At 32.4% G+C, this 19,737-nt stretch overlaps 1 protein-coding gene across 6 annotated transcripts; it reads right to left on the reverse strand.

Moving 5' to 3' along the window:
- Positions 1-1,882: 1,882 nt before the first annotated feature.
- Positions 1,883-19,314, reverse strand: LOC133201353 (abnormal spindle-like microcephaly-associated protein homolog). Of its 6 annotated transcripts, none has more exons than XM_061337163.1 (9): positions 15,023-15,213; positions 14,243-14,492; positions 12,182-12,359; positions 9,361-9,492; positions 6,719-6,829; positions 5,433-5,567; positions 4,381-4,530; positions 4,092-4,250; positions 1,883-3,454 (listed from the first exon to the last, which is right to left on the reverse strand). In XM_061337163.1, the coding sequence occupies exons 1-9, from the start codon at positions 15,120-15,122 to the stop codon at positions 3,005-3,007; spliced, it is 1,665 nt and encodes a 554-aa protein (XP_061193147.1). In that variant the 5' UTR covers positions 15,123-15,213; the 3' UTR covers positions 1,883-3,004. The 6 variants fall into 6 exon arrangements, with proteins under 6 accessions (XP_061193147.1, XP_061193146.1, XP_061193149.1 ...); XM_061337162.1 differs by lacking the exon at positions 15,023-15,213 and adding an exon at positions 19,053-19,314 and having other exon boundaries at positions 1,885-3,454; XM_061337165.1 differs by lacking the exons at positions 9,361-9,492; positions 15,023-15,213 and adding an exon at positions 19,053-19,314 and having other exon boundaries at positions 1,885-3,454.
- Between the last annotated feature and the right edge of the window lie 423 nt (positions 19,315-19,737).

A 19,737-nucleotide genomic window follows, 5' to 3' on the forward strand; every position in this document is an offset into this window, starting at 1 on the left:
TATCACTGAAATTGAAGCAAGTCTTGCTACGCAGGTAATAGTGAAATGGGTGAAGTCATTTAGAAGTTAATTGTGTTCTCCAGTGGGCAGAGACCATTTTAAGCACGTAGCATGTTTTTTTGGAGGGGGACCAGCTAGAAAGAGAATTAACTAAAAAAGTGTCAGGAAACAGCTTATTTTATGGGGGTAGTTTGAGTGGGGTTAGAAAACAAATTGGATGCATTCGTAGAAGGAGTTGAACTACAACAAAAGGGGAAAGAAGGGGAGGGCAGTCGTTCGGTGAACGTTTATACTTATTAAAATAAAAAAATATTCTCATACGAATGTGTGTGCCCCCCCCCCCCCCCCCCGACCCTGAATTATACTACGTACCGGAGATAAGAGCCAGAAAAGATAACGCTTATGGGAAAGCTTCTCAACATAACAAAGATTTTAAATTTGTTAGAAGCCATTGTGCTTCGCTATTCCTAAGCCCCACCCCCTCTGCTCCTAGGTCCTAGTCGCTGAGGTCAGGGTCACAGAAGGAGTACAATTTTCACATAGGAATATATTTTTTTTTTAATAGAAAAAACAAAGCTACAATTTGTAAAGCACATATTGGGCTTCAGTATACAGTAAATTAAAAATATGTCAGTATTATATTTTTGAAAACAAAGATGCCAAGTTTAGGGACATAATTTTGGGTTTAATGCATAAGTTTCAGGCGCGGATCCAGGAATTGAAGTGGGGGGGGGGGCGCAAGAAGTAGGCAGGGGGTCTGGGGTCGCCTTGAGGCCCCCAGTGGGTCCAGGGCGAAGCCCTGGTTGGGGCCCAGGGGGCGAAGCCCCCGGAAGCTCCTGGATTTTAGAGATTTTGTAGGGTAAAATGAGGTCTACCGACTAGACATTTTCATATTTTCTCAACGAAACTATGATTTACGCTTGGACAATTTGGGGGGGGGGGGCGCCCCCCCCCCTTTAAATCCGCCACTGAATTTACTAGGAACAAAAATGCAATCGAGTAAGCCCAATAACCTAACATTTTCATATGGGGAGGAAGGCAGAAAGAAGGGGAAATAGAGGAAAAAACTCCTTTAATCATAAGTGAATTTACAGGTGATTGTAAAAGGTATTCTACGGAAGTAACAAATACATGGTCCTTTCTTGGATAGTGTCTTTCACTAATTAACAATTTTCAATTGCCAATAAGTACATGACTAATTTTATGTACTCATTCAAGATTTGCAATTAGTGAAAGACAATAGTGCCAAATGTTCACAACTTTCATATATAGACATCAAGATAATGTGATGTTTATATGAATTCTTGTCTTAGCATCAAATGTAAGCATGGTAGAAATATCTTTGGATAGAATATATACATTTCATACATTACACAAACTCTCCTAGTTTGTCTCCACATGTTTATGAAACAAATCATTTTAATGTTTTCCTAAAAGGCAGCAGTCCTTAATTCATATTTCAAATCATATTTTAATAAAATTGACCGTTTAATTCTTAAACCACAATTTAAATTTTAATATTAAAATATGCAGCTTTTAAGTATATCTTCATATATACCTACATGAATGTTGTATGTTTTAGCATTTTAAGTGGGATCATATTACAATAGCTATGGTGCTGTCTTCACTGTGCTATTTCACCATCTCTATTTAAGTATATTGATAAAAGATAAATTCAAAAGCACCAATTAGTCAAACTACCTGGTAACTGTATAAATGTATTATTTTTTTTTAAAGTATATGTATATAGTAGCAGCTTATCAAATATATCTGAAAATTGAATTTCATTTGACTTATGTTCATCATCACACAATCATGTCACTTTTCTATAGAAGTAATGAGAAAACAGTATTTATGCATAGATGTGTACCTTGTTAGGTACAAAATTTTAATAAAAATATTCATCTAAACCAACAAAATAATTACATGTATAAGACTGTTTTACAACTGTACAGAATTCGGAAAATGCAAAAATTGACAAAAATTATACATATATATAAATATTAACAGTAAATATGAATGGAATTATAGACTGTCCTTTGTACTTGACATATAAGTACATTGGTAGATTCTCCTTGTTCTGGCATGAAGACCACAAAATCACCTGGAGTGGAAGGTATTATCATTAAAACATACAACAAATCTGACAGACAAAATACAATCACAGATAATAGAAGAACATTGTTAAAGTTAAGCTGAACATAGCACTACTTTGTACTGATTTACTTTTCAAGTATTTATCAAAAGTACTGCAAACACACCACACACCAGAAGTTTTACCATTCTATAGCCACTACAAACTTGCTGTTTTCTGTTTTAAGTGTACATGTATTGTGAATAAACAGTCGATTGTGAAACCTTGTGATGAACCAGGTAATTCAGGTTCACTGATGTATATACATGTACTGATATGTACCTCCATTTTATCAACTGTTCTGTTTATTTTTATACAAATGTTTAAAATGATTTTATGCTGTTAGATTAAGTATTAATTTATAATAAATTTTATGAGGAAAAAATGAACTGTTTTCTTTTGATTACTGAAAGACAGTATATGAATAAATATGAAATTTCCTGTGTCTGTCTGAAGGTATATGACTGTTCAAACTACAGGTAAATATCAAGCTAAAAGCTGGGTGTTAATGCAGCAAAAATTCAAAAATTTGCCCCCACACAGGTGAAATGAGAAAACTTGCATTGTGTGTGTGTTCATCAATCCTTCACCTGGGTCTGTATGCCAGACATATCAGTCTGTAAAACAGAAATAAAACATTTATCACAAAGAAATCACATACAGTTAAAAATCTGCATAAACATCATCAGAAAAAAACATATAAAAACTGCAGTGGAGTATCAAACTCGACTCAAATGCACATATCATCTTGGAAAATATTAAATTGTAAAAAGAAAAAAAAATGGGAGTGACAGTATACAAAATAAAGCTGATCTACATATAAAATTATTCACTGGAATTAAAAATGAGTTCCTAAAATACATAGAGAAGTTATTCTTTTTCCTCTTTCTGATCCTTCATGTCTTTCCGTGTTTTATATCCCTTGAATCCAGCCTGGATTTTAGTGGCTGCCTTTTCTACCTCTGGATCATTTAAATCAATGTCTATTTTCTCTTTACTTCCTTCCTCCTGTGTATCCTTGGATATTTTTTCCTTCATTTCCTTCCTGGTCTGGTAACCTTTGAACCCTGCCTGTATTTTCATTGCTGCTTGCTCCACTTCAGGGTCATTTAAATCAATATCTACCTTCTCCTCCTCACCTTTCTTTTCTTCCTCCTTTCCTTCCTCTTTAGACATCTGTTCCTTCACTTCCTTCCTGGTCTTGTAGCCGCGGAATCCTGCCTGGATCTTTAGAGCCGCTTCCTCCGTTTCCTTGGCTGAGAGATCTGGTTCTTTACTGGTTGTTTCCTCCTCAGATTTAGACTCGGGTTCCTTTTGATCCTAAAACAGTGGAAAAGTAGAGAAATCATATTTAAACATTGATAAAATCAACAATTAATAAAATATTTTAAATTATTTTTAAAGACTTTTATTTACATACATATAAAGAAAAAATTAAAACATTTAAATATCTGATTATTCATGACATATTTTCTTTAACAAACTAAACTTTTGAAATTGTTAAAACATGCTTCCCAATTACATTTTAATTAACTAAGAAAAAAAAGAGCACAGATAAAAACAAAAAACAAAAAAAAAAAATTGCATGCAGTCATTCGATAACATTTAGAATAATAAAAACTTAAAACAACTAAAAAAGGACAGTTTTTAAACGATAGCCTGGAAAAAAAAAATCAATATGGCAATTTTCTTCTGCACCTGAAAACAAATATGGTTACAATAACTATTAATTAAATTATACAAGTGTATTCAGCAAAGATTTCAGAAAATTAAGATTCCATATACTTCTACAGGTTTCATGCAGTTGTTAAAAAGAAATTCTGAAATATAGCACCTGTGGGTTTCATGCATTTGTTAAAAAGGCATTCTGAAACATAATAACAGTTACACAGAAATGAGGCGGGAACTCTCGTGAAAACAATTCCGATGTAGAACAAAGTTGTAAATGGGCTCAAACCTGCATAGGCTTTTTCTTAGCTTTTTTAAAGCGGCTAAATCCGGCCTGAATTTTGATGGCAGCTTTTTCGACTTCAGGATCAGTAAGATCAATGTCTACCTCCTCCTCAGATTCAGGTTTGGACACTAGAACAGGACTGCTGCTTTTTGTGGAACTGCTCTGAATGGGACAGGGGAGGAAAAATAGGAATGGGATTAAATATTTTGGGGCATTTCAATCATTTTTTTTTCAAAACATATAATTTTGATTTTCAGATTCATAAAATTATATTGGGCAGAAAGGGAGAAACCTTTTCATGTTCTGATTTTCTATCCTTGTAAGCCCTAAATCCAGTTTGAATTTTTACTCCTGCATTCGCTACTTCAGGGTCAGTTAGATCTATGTCTACTTCCTCCTCACTCTTTTCGTTGCCAGAGGTGATGACCTCTGAACTCTTTATCTGCATGTACAAGGGTCAAGGGTTACACGTATTAGTCAAGCAAGGCTGATTAGTATGGTATTGTGCTCTCCATCTTAAATATGTCATTGAGTATGTTAATCCTTGATTTTATACGTAATAGTCTTGACAGAATGTTTATATTTGTTATGATGTTGACGCAGGAGAAAAAAAAATCAAAATGAGTAAAGAAATACTTGTATTGGAAATTGGTATTTAGGTCATTAGTGTATAGTAGCATAGTTATAAATCGATTTATTTATTGTCAATGTTGCTTCAGGACAAAGGTCATGACCTTGATCAAAATAAATTAGCATTTGAGCTGGGTTGGAATTTATTTTTTTTTTTTTATTTTAAATTTTTTATCTTGAACTGCATACCTAATCATGTATTATCTATATTTGAAATTAGTGTTGTTATGACAGTCGCTGACTATCGAAAAATTGTCACTGAAGGCAGCATGTTGGCGACAATCGATAGAAAATTTTAAAATCGAAAGTCACTAATTTTTTTTCAAAATATATTTTTTAAACAAAATGATTTATCTTTGAACATTATCAATGAACGTTCCTCTATTTTTCTTGGAAATGGTGGACAAATTTTCCCACTGAGCATTAACTGAAGTTGGTCTCACAGATTTGTATTGAAATATTGTTTCCATTTCCGAGGATATCTGAATATTTTATAGTTAACTTTATTTATCCTTTAAATTAAAGTTCAAATTATCGATCATATAACTGATTGTATGCTAGCAATTCAATTTGATAATCAATAGTAAATTTGGTCCGATTTTGCAACACATACTATTTAAAATATTGTTTGTAATATTTTTAGGTTTTGTAGCTATATCTATGGATGTTAGTTAGATGCAATGTTAGTAGCTACTGGTTAATGCTTGTGCAAACCTTTTTGCTCTCAAATTCTTTGCGTGTCTTGTAACCTTTGAACCCTGCTTGAATTTTAAGGGCAGCTTGTTCTACATCTGGGTCAGTGAGATCAATATCAACTTCCTCTTCCTTTTGGTCAGGGACATGTGATTCCTGTAGTTATTTATAGCACACTGATAAAAAAAAGTTAGTCAAGCAAATGCAAAAAAAAAATATTAAGATGCAAGAAATTTATGCCTGTTTTACTGTATTCCATCTCCTAAACATATTAGTAATGAAGAGTCCAATGGTACCTATTCAGTAACTGATAGATAAAACTTGATAACACACAATCAAATATTTTTCATTTTAAAACTAATTCGAGTAAACTAAAAGCAATTTTATGAACAGCTTGATCTTCTACAAAGTAGAAAGTTAGGTATAATTAAAAGAAGTCAATAAATGTTATATATAGCTTAATATGAATTTGCCTTTTATTGCCAACAGCAATTTGACCAAGTTGCTTAATTAGCACTTTTTCTCCCATACTGTTAATCAAAAACAATTAATTAAGCTTCACTCTTAACCATCAACCTGTGTCTCTGCTTATATTCATTATTTTACCATAAGCTGTTGCCACAATATAAACTTCCTGAACAGATCATATTTACTATCAAAATTTAGTATCAAAAATGCTTCATATTAAATACCAAGAGCAAATTCTACAATGGAATCTAAAAGTGAAGGTTTAAGATCTAAGATACAACAAGATGCTGAAGAAAAGAACCTTAGGAAAAGTAAATCTATAATAAGACCTGCATGCCATGATCAATCCTTATTATAAGAAAATAGCCAATGTAATACCATACAGGCTCAAGCAATATCCGTATTGGCACTGTTTAAGTGTATAATGGTTTATGATCACATAATATGATGGAATACATTAAGCACTACAAAATGTCAAAGTTTAAAGGCGTAGTAGTCAGAAGAACAAGGCACTGATAATTACCCATCTATAGCACATATATTGATGATCACATAAAAACTTGACATGAAACAGAATTCTATATGCATGAAAAATCAGAATGCAAGTAATATGGCATGTGTATGAAATTAAACCAAACATCAACATAAAAGTATACAAGGCAGCAATGAACAAAGCTTTGGTGGCTTTATTATACATGTATCAAAGAACAAGTGAAGAACATTGGAGAGACTTTAGCTGAAGAGATCTGGCAGAGAAACAGAGATAAAGAAATGCTGAACCTTATAAAGAACACAGAGTACTTAATGCTAAATGGCTACTGTAAGACCAACAAACCAACCCTCAAATGCTTCATTTCTTTTCGTGTCTGGTAACCACGGAAACCAGCTTGGATATGTATGGCAGCATTTTCTAGTTCTGACTTGTCTAATTCACTTATAACTCCTCTATCCTGTCAAGTGTACATCAGTTACAAAGAATGAGGGTTAGTTAATACCACATTAGTTATATAAATCAAATATAAATGTATTCACAGCTGAAAAAAATGCTGTCAATCTTGTTACATGGCAATATTATACATATAACAAAAATTAGATATTTTTCACATATACAAAATGCCAAGTCAAATTAATTGCTTAAGTTCTGTTCTGAGAAATTCAAAATAGAGTGAGAAATTCAAAATATTGATAGTGATCTATGTAAAGGTTGAAAGTAATAATTTACTTATAACTACAGAATATATGGTCAATGTAGAACAACAAGTGAAAAGTGATTATAAGCATGCCAACTAGAAAATATTGATTATAACACAGAACACCAATAGGGAGTTCTCTATAGAGATGAGGTAATTAATCTGTTAATATTAATTAACCTTAAAGTATCTCCCAAAGGAACCAAGAGATTAATCAAAAAGATGGTTAAGTATGAATTATATAACGTAGAACCTGTAAGAAGAGGACAACTATACAAGTAACCTTGAAAACAACACTGTGACCTTGAAATTTCATCTGTCTTATTATGAATATTGTCATTTTGCATAAATTTTGATTTCTATTCATTGCTTTTGTTAAGCATACTAAAACCATGCAAATCATACATATGCACTTTTTTATGATCCATGTCATTTTTTCCTCTTTGTTTTGTTTTTACTGTAACAAAGTATTGACATAAGAGATACTGGAATGTAAATCATCAGTTCTTGCTGTTGTGAATCTTAAAAACCTTGTCTTTTTTTAAAAAACCTTTTTTGGAACAATTCAAGTTTTTTAACTTCTATTATTTCATAGTATGAATGCATGACTCTATGGCTAATTTAGAAAACTTATTAAGCAACAAATATGAAAATATGATAGGATTAGTCCTGCTCAGTCCTAAATCTATAACTTAATAACAAAACAAAATTCAAACCAGATTATAACATGCATTTATACAAAAAAAAAAAAAAAAAAAAAAACTACCTAAATCTATGGTTATTATATTCCTCAGGTACTACTGTCCTACAGTAACTAATCAATTGGTCTCCCATAAGCTGAAACAAAGTATATGATACACATATAGAAACTAATAATAAATATATTAAAATATGAATGCTGCCACTGATATTAAAAGTTTTCAAATTACATCTGCTCAAATAAGATACAAACAAATTCTAGATCTAATTTTTTGTGTCAGCTGCAGAATTATGGATTTCTTTGCCCTTTCCATTTGTAACAGTCTTTGTCTACCTGTCCATCTGTAACAGTCTTGTCTACCTGTCCATCTATTACAGTCTTGTCTACCTGTCCATCTGTAACAGTCTTTGTCTACCTGTCCATTTGAACAGTCTTGTCTACCTGTCCATATGTAATAATCTTTGTCTACCTGTCCATTTGTAACAGTCTTGTCTACCTGTCCATCTGTAACAGTCTTTGTCTACCTGTCCATATGTAATAGTCTATGTCCTTTGTCTTCTGTTAAAGTCTTTGTCTCCCTGTCTGTCTGTAACAGTCTACAGTAAAACTCGTCTAGTACGAACATGGATATAGCGAATTTACGGATATAGCGAAGTGTTTTGCCATTCCCATCAAAATTCTTGACATTTTCCTATAAAATTTTACAGTTTATAATGAACTGATTCTGTGTCCCCTAGAAGTTAAAAATAACAAAATTTACATCTTTTATAGCGAATTTTCAAAGAAATCAATTCTTAAATATTGAACTGACAATAATTTTGTAAGTACATGTACAGGTATATGTATTTGAAACTGAAACCAAAAACCTTTGAACTCCAAGATGAATTTTGTATTTTATACATCCCAAAATACATTTTATAGTCATACTTGAAGGAAAAGAATAGATCTATATTGCGAATTCGCTGTGTACAAGTATACTTTAACGAATTTGTTATATGGATATAACGAATTACGGATTTAGAGAAGTAAACTGGCAGGTCCCAGAACCTGTTTGTTAATTGGCCTTCTGCAAGGAATAGGGCTTACAGACATAAAGACCTTCAAAAATTTTGGAATGGCCTGATGAAATATCATAAAATTTGTGATATTTGAAAAATCATATTGCAACATATATCTCCAGTCCAATGAATATTCATAATCTGTGTTAGCAAAACCAATCTACAAAGTACTTTTGAGCAGCCACCTAGTGCACAACAAGATCCTAGAAGTGTTTCATATTACATGTGCTACTCTCTACAAAAGTGAAATATCCACTATACTCCTTGTCAATTAGATCTCTTGTGTTATGTCAATAAAAATATAGATCTACATTGCTACCCTCCCATCTATTATGTGGTGCCCTCTAATCTATATAGATAAGATCTACTGTGGTATTCTCTACCTAAATGTATGGTGCCTCATAGATACAGAAATAAAGATCTACTGTGCTACCCTCCACCTTAAAATTCTGGTGCCACCTACATACAGAAATATCTACTTAGTGGTGCCCCTCCACCTAGATCTGTAAGTGGTGTCATATTGAGACACAAACCTCTTTTTTCTCCTTCATTTCTTGTCGAGTTTTATGACCTCTGAACCCTGCTTGAATTTTAGTGGCAGCAGCTGCCATTTCTTTGTCACTTGGTAACTGGGTTTCTGAATTATTTTCTGCAATACTCTGTTCCTAGAAAGTTAGTAACAAATCACACTGTTAGAGACTTATTATTGCAAATAAACCAAAGTGATCAGTCATTCACCTGAAAACTGTAGATAAATATTTAGTAAAATCACATATGTAATGCACTCAGTCTAATTAGTAAAAAAAATGACTTATCAACTTAATTTTGAAATTTCAAAAATTCATACAAAAATACTACCAAATCTTAATTTAGTGTTATGAACATTAATTTTAAAATCTTTTGTGCTTATGAACCTGAAGAACTTTTTAATGGAACTTGAAATTTGCAATTCTTGTCTAACCCAATTCAATCAGTATGAAAAAAGAAAATGAAGCTTTTCAACATAATTTAAGAGAACAATTTAATTTTTGTGAAAAAAAATGAGATTAATTGAAGACAAATTTTTAACAGTATTCAACAATGACCAAAAAAAAAAAACAAAACAAAAAAAAGGTATTAAAAATTCTACCTGTTGGGTTCAAATTTTTAAATAAGCTGCAGACCTCAATTCAAGTGGTATTAAATATGGCCAAAAAAATGATATATAATCCAATGCCACAGAAAATTGCTGACTAGAGCAATAAAAAATCCTGATTTATATATATATAAAAAAAGGCGAGAGCGGACAAATTTGTGAGTTTCCGAATCTTGATGCTAGTCTAACGTGGAGATCCTGTCAATGAATGATTTCCATGCTGGCAAAAGTATTGATTACTCACTGACAAGAAGAACCTGTTTATTACTCTTTATAGAAATACTTTTTGGGAAGCTGGTGCATAAAACTAACACAATATATTGATGAAGTAATACATTCTGAGCAATTTCTGCATGTATCCTGCTATTTTTTGTCACCAATTCTCTTCCCATTTCTTATTGATTTCAGTATAGAATGAAGATAACTTTAATGAGTATAACACATTACTGGATCTTTATCAAGTTTTTTAGCACATTTACTTTGAAACAAATTGCTATTTCTCTAAGTGTTATAATATTGGGAACTTTGCACATGTTGATTGCTTGGACTTTTTTCCAAGTAAATTGATGTTAATTGCTTTTTACACCAGTTTTCAAGACACTGCCTTGGTTAAACTTTGTAATTATATCTAAAAAGACAATTTTTTCATCATTGACCGATTTTATTTCACTTTTTTTTTTTACAATACTTCACCTGTCATCTAGCTTAATATGGAAACTAGCTTATATTTACTGTCACTGTTAGTTGAAAACAATAAATTTTTTGAGCCAATGATGCCTCACAGTGATTGTTAATTATTATGTCTGTTCATTTTCTGTCTGACTAAAATCGATGGAGTGGGTAGACCTAAGCTTTTTGCGCACAAGGTGCCCCTTATATCCTGCTTGAATTTTACATGCAGCTTTTTCAAACTCTGTATCATTGAGATCAATATCGATAATGTCTGAATCTGTCTTTCCTGTTGCATCGTCTCTTCTTCCCTGTAGAAGAGGATTGCAGAACTATATATCTATAAACTATCAGTTTAGAAGTTTATATGATTATAATGAATATATCAAGTCCTACATATTGTTCAAAGCATGCTTAAGTCAAGAATGAGCAAATACTTCAGAGAATATGGACCTGGATTAGTATACAAGCATATAAATATTATATTTCATTTTATAAATGTAATCTACCAACTGTCCAAATCTCTGACTTTACATAATGGAGGGGGGAGGGGGTAACAGAATGCAAGCTCAATGACACTAATTTATGTCCTTTGGAAATATGACAGTGAAGCAAACATACCAATTAAGCCAAAATAATTGATCTTTGCAAAGATAGGCGTAGAATAAAAGAAGTTATTCTGACCTTTAAACCCCTAACAGTATTTATGGTTTGTTTGTACTGTGGCCTCTTCTGTGGATCAATTCACTCAGATATATGTGGCTGATGAGGACTTATGAGTAAAGAAGACCATTAAGCTATATGTGTAAACTTCCATTACAGCTGATTAGATGCTTAGTTTCAGAGGCTCTCAGGAGGCCATGGATTTACAACTAAGCCTTTGACATATAATGGAATCAATTTGTGGGGAACATGACTTTGATTTTTATTCTCAAATTTTCATCCTATTAACCTGCAATGAAGCAACTGGTTTGCAAATAATTATCCTATGATATACTCAAACGATCCTGTGAGTTAAGTTGCTCTCCTGTAAAGTGTTACAATTAACACTGCAGGTTTTGACTATCCATTTTCATTAAAAAAAAAACAACATTTGAGCAAAATACATAAGATCAGTATAGATCAACCCATTGCATTGAGGTTAATTGTAAGCAAAAAGCCAAACCATATTCTAAATGCTTTACACATCAAAAGCCGTTTTCCACAAAAAGTAAATAGTCAGCCTTTTATAATCATTCCTCAAAATCTTCTTACAGTAAGCATTAATTATTGCACATTATATCTAACTATGTTACTCCTTGATAATAATTAAACTTACCATAAATATCTGTACAAGTAATAAAATTAATGAATTTGATACAAACTAAAACATAAAATGGTAATACTTTCCAGTGTGTACTTCTTTCATTGTAATTATAGTGCTGAAGTGACACTATTCATCACCACAATCAATTCAGTGACTTAAACAATACAACAGTCACACTCTATTTAGCCACATTTGCTGTGTTTACACATTCCTATTAACTTTTTGCATAATGACCTTAACATACCTTCCTATCCTTGACCTCTTTGCGAGCTTTGTAACCTTTGAACCCTGCCTGGATTTTGACAGCAGCCTCTGCCACCTCTGGATCATCCAGATCGATATCCACACTGTCCTTACTACTTCCTGCTTTAGACAGCCTCTCTTCTGCCTCCTTCTGTTGTCTGGCATACTCCTCCGGGTCTCTGAAATAACAATATATAAATGTATAAAGATTATTCACCAATCAAGGGCCCTTAGGGAGCATGCACATTGTAAAACAATTTATGATTATGGAATCATTTTAATTCTTGGGGTCAATGTCTGTGGACAACCAAATTTTACTGGTTCACTGAGAAGTAATTTGGTACATAGGTCATATATACAGAAGACTTGATGAATCAATACAATAGACAGTGAACATTATTATGGTAAGGATGTAAATTCATGGGTAAAGGTGATCCATGAAATTCATGAACATTACCCCTCCAGGGTTAGAAACTCCGTAAAATTACAACTCGCAAATAATTGCGAGTACCAAGAAAGTGAACTCGCAATTTTATAAGACTACTCGCAATTTTCATATAAAGTTAAATTTATATAAATTTTAAAATACATCTAACTTAAGGAGAAAGTAACTACTGTACAATACACAAAATACAACTACAGTGTGACTTTTAGTGAAATTACTGATTTAAATCAAAAGCATTGTGTTCTGTCATATTATATAATTTTGCTACAGTTTCAATGCAAAAAAAATCAACTCGCAAGTTTTTGCGAGTTACCTAATTTTTAACTCGCAATTTGGGAATTCTAACTCGCGTTTTGCGAGTTGTATATAGTGAATTTCGAACCCTGCCCTCCCTCCCCTTTCCCCAGAAAAATTCCACAGTGACCATGATTTTTACAATTAAAAGTTGCATTAAATGAATTTTTATTAGCTTTTTAGCCATAATTTGAACAGTCTCTGTTTTCAGATTTTTAATAAATCAGAAACTATTAGCATTCATTTACTTGCCAATGGTATAAACATTCCTCTAAAAATGGACAGCTACCTAATCAATTTTAGCATCGTTATTGTATGTATTATCTTTCTGTATGAACAATCGTGCATACAGATATAATTCTCCATATTCTAAATTATTCATGATCACAGTGAAAGATATTCTCTCTCTTTTCACTCCATGTGTTTTGAGAAGTCAAGCTGATCACACTCATAAAGTTAGCTTCTGTCTAATCAATAGATTCCCAAAACTAATCAATAGGATTAACAAATCAGCTTCATGATAAATACAAACCTAGTAAATTTGCTTTTTTTAAAAATAATTTATCAAAATCAAAATTTAGACATCAAATAACATATAGCAAACTGTTTCTGTTACAGACCAGGGTTGTCACTAATGGGAGAATCAAAATCAATACTAAAGTATCAATCAAAAAAAAAATGTCATGTAACATAAAAAAAAAGTTAAGAGCACAAGACTTAAAAATACAATAATACAAATTTTAATTCAAACATCACAAAAAATATGTGAAGTCCTATTGTGTACTATTTTGTGTTTTATATGAAAACCATACAAATTAAAAGTTCGGTGGTCATGTATTAGACAAGTATAAACAAGTTCTAGAAATGACAGGATCTACAGCTTTAACAACCACTAAAGTAATATAGCCTTAAAAATCTCTCTTTATGAGACTAAATCAAGATCTACGAGACATAGCAAAAGAAACTCCAGCTGCAAAGTAGCATATTTGTCAAGATCAATTCATTTATTTAGTACATTTGAAATTTATAAGGAAGACCTAGCATGTTCCACCTGACCAAGTATGTACTATTTTGTTAAATGCTCAAGCTATTGTTTTAGAATGTCCCTTTTTTTCATCTCTTAACATAGTGATATATTTTTGACAAGTATTGAAAAATCTCAAAAAAAGATGCACTGATGTGAATGATGTTTATAGAACCATTTTTAATTGATACTATAATATTGATACTAAATTCAAATCCAACAATAAGAGCTCTGTATCAAACTGTTCAATGAAATTTTCTTTAAAGAACCTAGAAAATAACTTTTTCTTGTTTACTCACTTCATTTCCAAGACTTTTTGTCTGTCTTGGAAGCCACGGAAACCAGACTGTATTTTGATTGCAGCTTCCTCTTCCTTCATGCTGTTGACTTCCTGTTCTGCGTGGTGCCGACGGAACTCAGTCTGGATTTTGAGGGCGGCCTCTTGCTGCTGAGGATCCCCAGGGTCGGTGCTAGAACTCTGGAAGGAGTCATTGTTGTAGAATCGATCCTCCAACCTCGCCCCATGGACAGCTGGATCATGGCCAGTTTCTGTATAAATACAATGTATTTATTAAAAAATAATTAAGCCATTAGAAATGCTGTTCGACTTCAGAAGATAAAAACATTTAAATTTCCAAAATATACTTAGTTCAGCATCAAAACTCTCTAACTCAACTATAATAAGTAATGCCTGTATTTAATTATACAAATGTGTAATTACCTAAAACAAGTGAGAAATCAGAGTTTTATTCATCCTAAGAAAGAAGAGAACTTTTTCTCCAGGTATGGTGTTGTAAAATGGGATTCATCTAACCTTTCAAAGTTTCATGTACATGTTATACATGTACTCTATTTTTTTTCCCCTTAAATGCAGTACTTGCACTGTTATTATACATTATACAAACATTATGGAAAAAATTTTCAACTTTAATCAATCAATTTTTTCAAACTCCTTGTGATCATTAAACTAATATATATAAATACACAGTTTTTGTCAATATATATGATTTACGAGAGACACTGCAAACTTGTTAAAGACAAGAATGAACATTCATATCTATAAATCTGACATTCTTTACCAGGAGCATCAACAGGGAAGCTGGTACACGAAGCTACACTATGAAAAGATGACCTCTTCTTGCCAACAAACTCCCGAATTCTAGAGAATTTTGTTCCCATGGCTTTTACTGTTCACCAGCCAATATCTGCTACTCAAGATTCAGCAAAGTACAAAACTTAGAATATCAAACTTCTAATAAACATGTCACTGATGGCAGCAGTGGCAATTTGCTTTCTTGTCGGTGGCTAAAATGTTTCCTTTACTTAAAACAATTATCCAGATTCTGAGCTGAATTACAATATCCTCACAATATTAAATAAAACCTCCCTCTGCATATCTCAGTGACATGACGGTCTTCGTGAGCAGCACTACCTCCCCATTTTCCCCCGTCCTGTTGATTCATCAATGATGCATCGGTACCCTTTTACTTATAACTACTGCAGCAATCAATAAACTACCAATACATTTGCAGGATCTAACAACAGTCAAACCTTTACAGTTTTCAAACAGTTTTTTAGTTCAGTAAACTAATACAATTGTATCACACAAAATCAATCAACAATAACTCCACTAAAATTTGCAACAATTTCCTGTAGGCAACTCTTAACTGAACATTCAACATTGAATCAAATTAAACATGTACATGCAAATGGAAAAACAGATGTTTTCTCCTCATAAGAAGCCCATGAGCCATAATGCTCACCTGACTCATGTCAACTGACCTCTAGCTGCCAAATGAATATATTTGTTATGTGACCCCTTCTTACAGCTTTACATTCTAATTGTTCTCCAAGAGTCCAATATATTCTCTTGTGTATACTATGACCACACAGACTATAACTTGAATTCTACTACAGTTATTGCCGAGATCAATGAAATGCCACTGACATTATTCTCCAATAAATCATAAACATCATTAAAAAAATTTAATATCAGATCAAAAACACTGTTCAAAAACATATCAAACATGTACAATTGAAATGAATATTTGACTTTTAATTTTAATACTTATTTAGACCATATTGATGTGTCATCTTCCAAAATCTGAACAGCGTGTATTGCCTTAAACAGCTTAAATGATGGTTTTTATAGCTGAATAAGGCTGTTCCACAGACCTCCCCATAACATTTTCACTCCATGATTTTACTGATAAAGCAATAAAAAAAAGACAACTGATTTTATTTCTTTACATTCATAAATATTAATCAATTTAACAAATTTATGAATGATTAAAGAATATTTTTAATCTAACGAAAGCTCAAATCATCTGCATTCCATTGCAATTGATACACAAGTTAACAAACAAATTGATCTTTTGGTGTTCAATTGAACAGCTTAATTGTGACATGGTAACCTAATTCATTTCTCTATAGAGGAAACAATCAGCCGTATTTTAGACCTGTTAGAAGAATAGAAATAAAAAATAAAACGCTTGAAAATCACATTAGAACAATTTTGGCTGTTATGATAAAAATGGATGTTGATGAAATTGTATTTTATGAAAGTTGATAAACATTAAAAAAAAATATTTGAAAGTTGATAAACATAAAAAAAAATATTTGAATAATCTTATTTAAAAAATCTTTTCAGTCAGCGTGATTTAATTGTGTCGGTTTCATTAGGGAAACAAAGGTATTTTTTATTTTGGCCCAATCAATATTCATTTAATTTTTTTTCTCCATTTTGTAGTGTTAAATTGTTGGGTGAAATTCTACCTGTTTAATGGTTTATTTTCTTTGAAAATTCCTACTTTTTTGAATCACTTACAAATACTTTTGCTCATACAATGTTTTATGACTTTACACATAGTTGATAAAGTTAAAAATTAGTTCCATGGATATTTATTGGGAAATAAAATATTTGCATGTTTATGTTTTTTTTCCAGCAATTACACTTACAATGCTATAGATCTGGCAAAAATGTAACAAAAATGGTCTTACTAAGTTGAATATAGCTTACAATCTATCTATGTTACTGACACTGTGCCCTATAACCATAACCAACTGGAACTCTCTGCCACAACATATAGAGTATACCATAAATAAAGGCCTACTGCAGAACAATTTAAAGCTGCCCCAGAAGCTTATAGAGACTAACTACTTAGTGTGCAGTCCCTCATCCTGAAAGACTTTTGCTCAATAGTGATATACTTTTCTGTACCCGTGCATAGGGGCTTGTCTTCAGGATTGTTAATTTATGTAAAATAAATTTTAAAAATTTTGAATCTTCTTTAAATATACTTAAAAGTTGTTAAAATAGAGATTCTGACACTTTCAGTCAAGAAAAACCACGTTTAAAAAAGACGTACCACACCTATATACATAAACTTTACAATGGACGAAAACTCTCATCTTGGAAAATACCCCAACCCAATTCAGCGCCTATTTCTGGACTCTAAGGCATTAATTTATTTCGTTGTCATGGTTCTGTCCCCTACAGTGATGATTTTCCTAAATGTTGATGCGTTTGTCAGTCGTCAACACGTGTTTAATCAACAGAAAACAGATACAATTTCTTCGATTTGGGGCTGATTTTTCTAAAATGACGTGGGGAGAACGAAAGTTTACAAAATCACAAAGGCAGATAATCAATGTATAGGGAAAACTCAGAGGGTAATCGAAAGCGAATGGTAACATCCAAGGACTTCCAGCTTTGCGGAAAAAATGTTAACCGACAAGAAAAGACAGTGAAAATGATAAATGCTGGCTAAAGTTTGGTTTTCAGGGGCTAAGGTAGCACCAGGAAGACTCATTTCATTTAATGTATACAGTGTAACTAATCTGTTACATAATTTACAGGACACTTGCTATACAAGCGCGCTATATGTTATACCACGATTAGCGCCCTTGCATCGTTACCATGCAACCATGTAAACTTTCGTTCTCCCCACGTCATTTTAGAAAAATCAGCCCCAAATCGAAGAAATTGTATCCGTTTTCTGTTGATTAAACACGTGTTGACGACTGACAAACGTATCAACATTTAGGAAAATCATCACTGTAGGGGACAGAACCACAACAAAGAAATAAATTAATGCTTTAGAGTCCAGAAATAGGCGCTGAAAAGGGTTGGGGTATTTTTCCAAGATAAGAGCTTTCGTCCATTGTAAAGTTTATGTATATATAGGTGTGGTACATCTTTTTAAAACGTGGTTTTTCTTGACTGAAAGTGTCAGAATCTCTATTTAAACAACTTATAAGTGTACTTAGAGAAGATTCAAAATTTTTCACATTTATTTTACATTTAACAATCAAGAAGACAAGCCCCTATGTACCCATGATTACAGATACAGAAATTTAAGGACAATTCAAAGTTGTCAGGCAGCAAAACAGTGATGTTCAATGTATAAGATCTCCCTGGTATCATTCCATCTTCATCTTTCTTCCATCCTATTAGTACTGCTACTAGAGACCATGATCAAAGAATGCAGATCCTATACCATAGATAGAATGTCCTATCGTTAAAATGATATATGTTCTACGGACCCGGTTTGTGGTGAGGGCCTGCCCCGAGACACAGTTAGATTATTCTAACTACCTATACCAGGACAGACACTCTAAAAGTATCTTTCTTCCATCTGGGATCTGCCTGTGGAACACATTACCACCTAGTGTCATAGAAGCCCAAACCCTCAAATTGTTTTATATCAGGGCTGAAGTAAATAAAACATGAAACTAAGCTTTTATCTAGTTTTAAAAAGTGTAAATAGAGGACTCTCCCTTGCACCTGTGATGATCCCTGGACGAAGTTCTGCACTATTGGAAGAATCCAGACCTAGATGCTACACCTCAAAACGTAACTCATATGATCTTTTAAATCATGGTGATCTATCTTTTATTAAATAACAACTGAAATCAATAGGTTTAATGTTTCATATTGGTCAACATGTATAAAGATATACAAACCAGAGGAAATTCGAACTAAAGTATTTTTCCCTAAAATATTTCCTCCTATCAAAAGTTGAACATTATGTATTTCAGATAAAATTTGAAAAACAAATTTATGTAATAAGGTGTAGGTCATGAGAGAAAAAAACCATTGATACTTACGCTCTCTAACTTGAAGAAGTTGTTGGAAATACTTGGCACCAAATTCGTATATATTTTCTGGCTGACTTCTCAAGCATTCTCTCGCTAAACCTTCTAAAATATTCTGAAATCCTTTTGGTACTCTGAGTTTTGTATTTGAAAAAGGGACCGCCATTATAAAGCAATAAAATTCTCCAAAAGTTTAGCTTGACAACAAACACGAGTTTATCCCCTTCTGCTAAAATATGGCTGCCGATTGTAAACGTCACTGGTAGCAACGAGTTCAAAGGTCAAATGTGCTTATGGCGGGAAAAATTAAAGTGTTCTATTTTAAAAATAGTATCGGGTGATGATTGTTAGAATTGGTCTTTCTCAATATATTTATTTATTTTTTTTCATTTTAATGATCTAAGATGTGATATATTGGAATTACAATGTTCTTTATGGAAGCTCTAATTAAAGACTAAAGAAACTGTATTTTTTTTTGTTGAACATTGTTGTTTTTTATAATTACTTTGCGGATAAAATTATGTCATATATAAAGGTTAGGTCTTCATATTAAGTTTATCTAGAACATTTTAAGCAGATAGCTGCCATATTTCTTAGGGAAAATATTCAAAGACAACTGTTACATATTAATGAAAAGAAATCACTGTCACGATTGTTTACTTACCTTGGGATAATGCATGAATAACTTTTAAAATTA

This window comes from Saccostrea echinata, unplaced genomic scaffold, assembly GCF_033153115.1.
Source record: "Saccostrea echinata isolate AGI-Se365-2 ecotype Australia unplaced genomic scaffold, CSIRO_AGI_Sech_v1 ptg000043l, whole genome shotgun sequence".
NCBI lineage: Eukaryota > Metazoa > Mollusca > Bivalvia > Ostreida > Ostreidae > Saccostrea > Saccostrea echinata.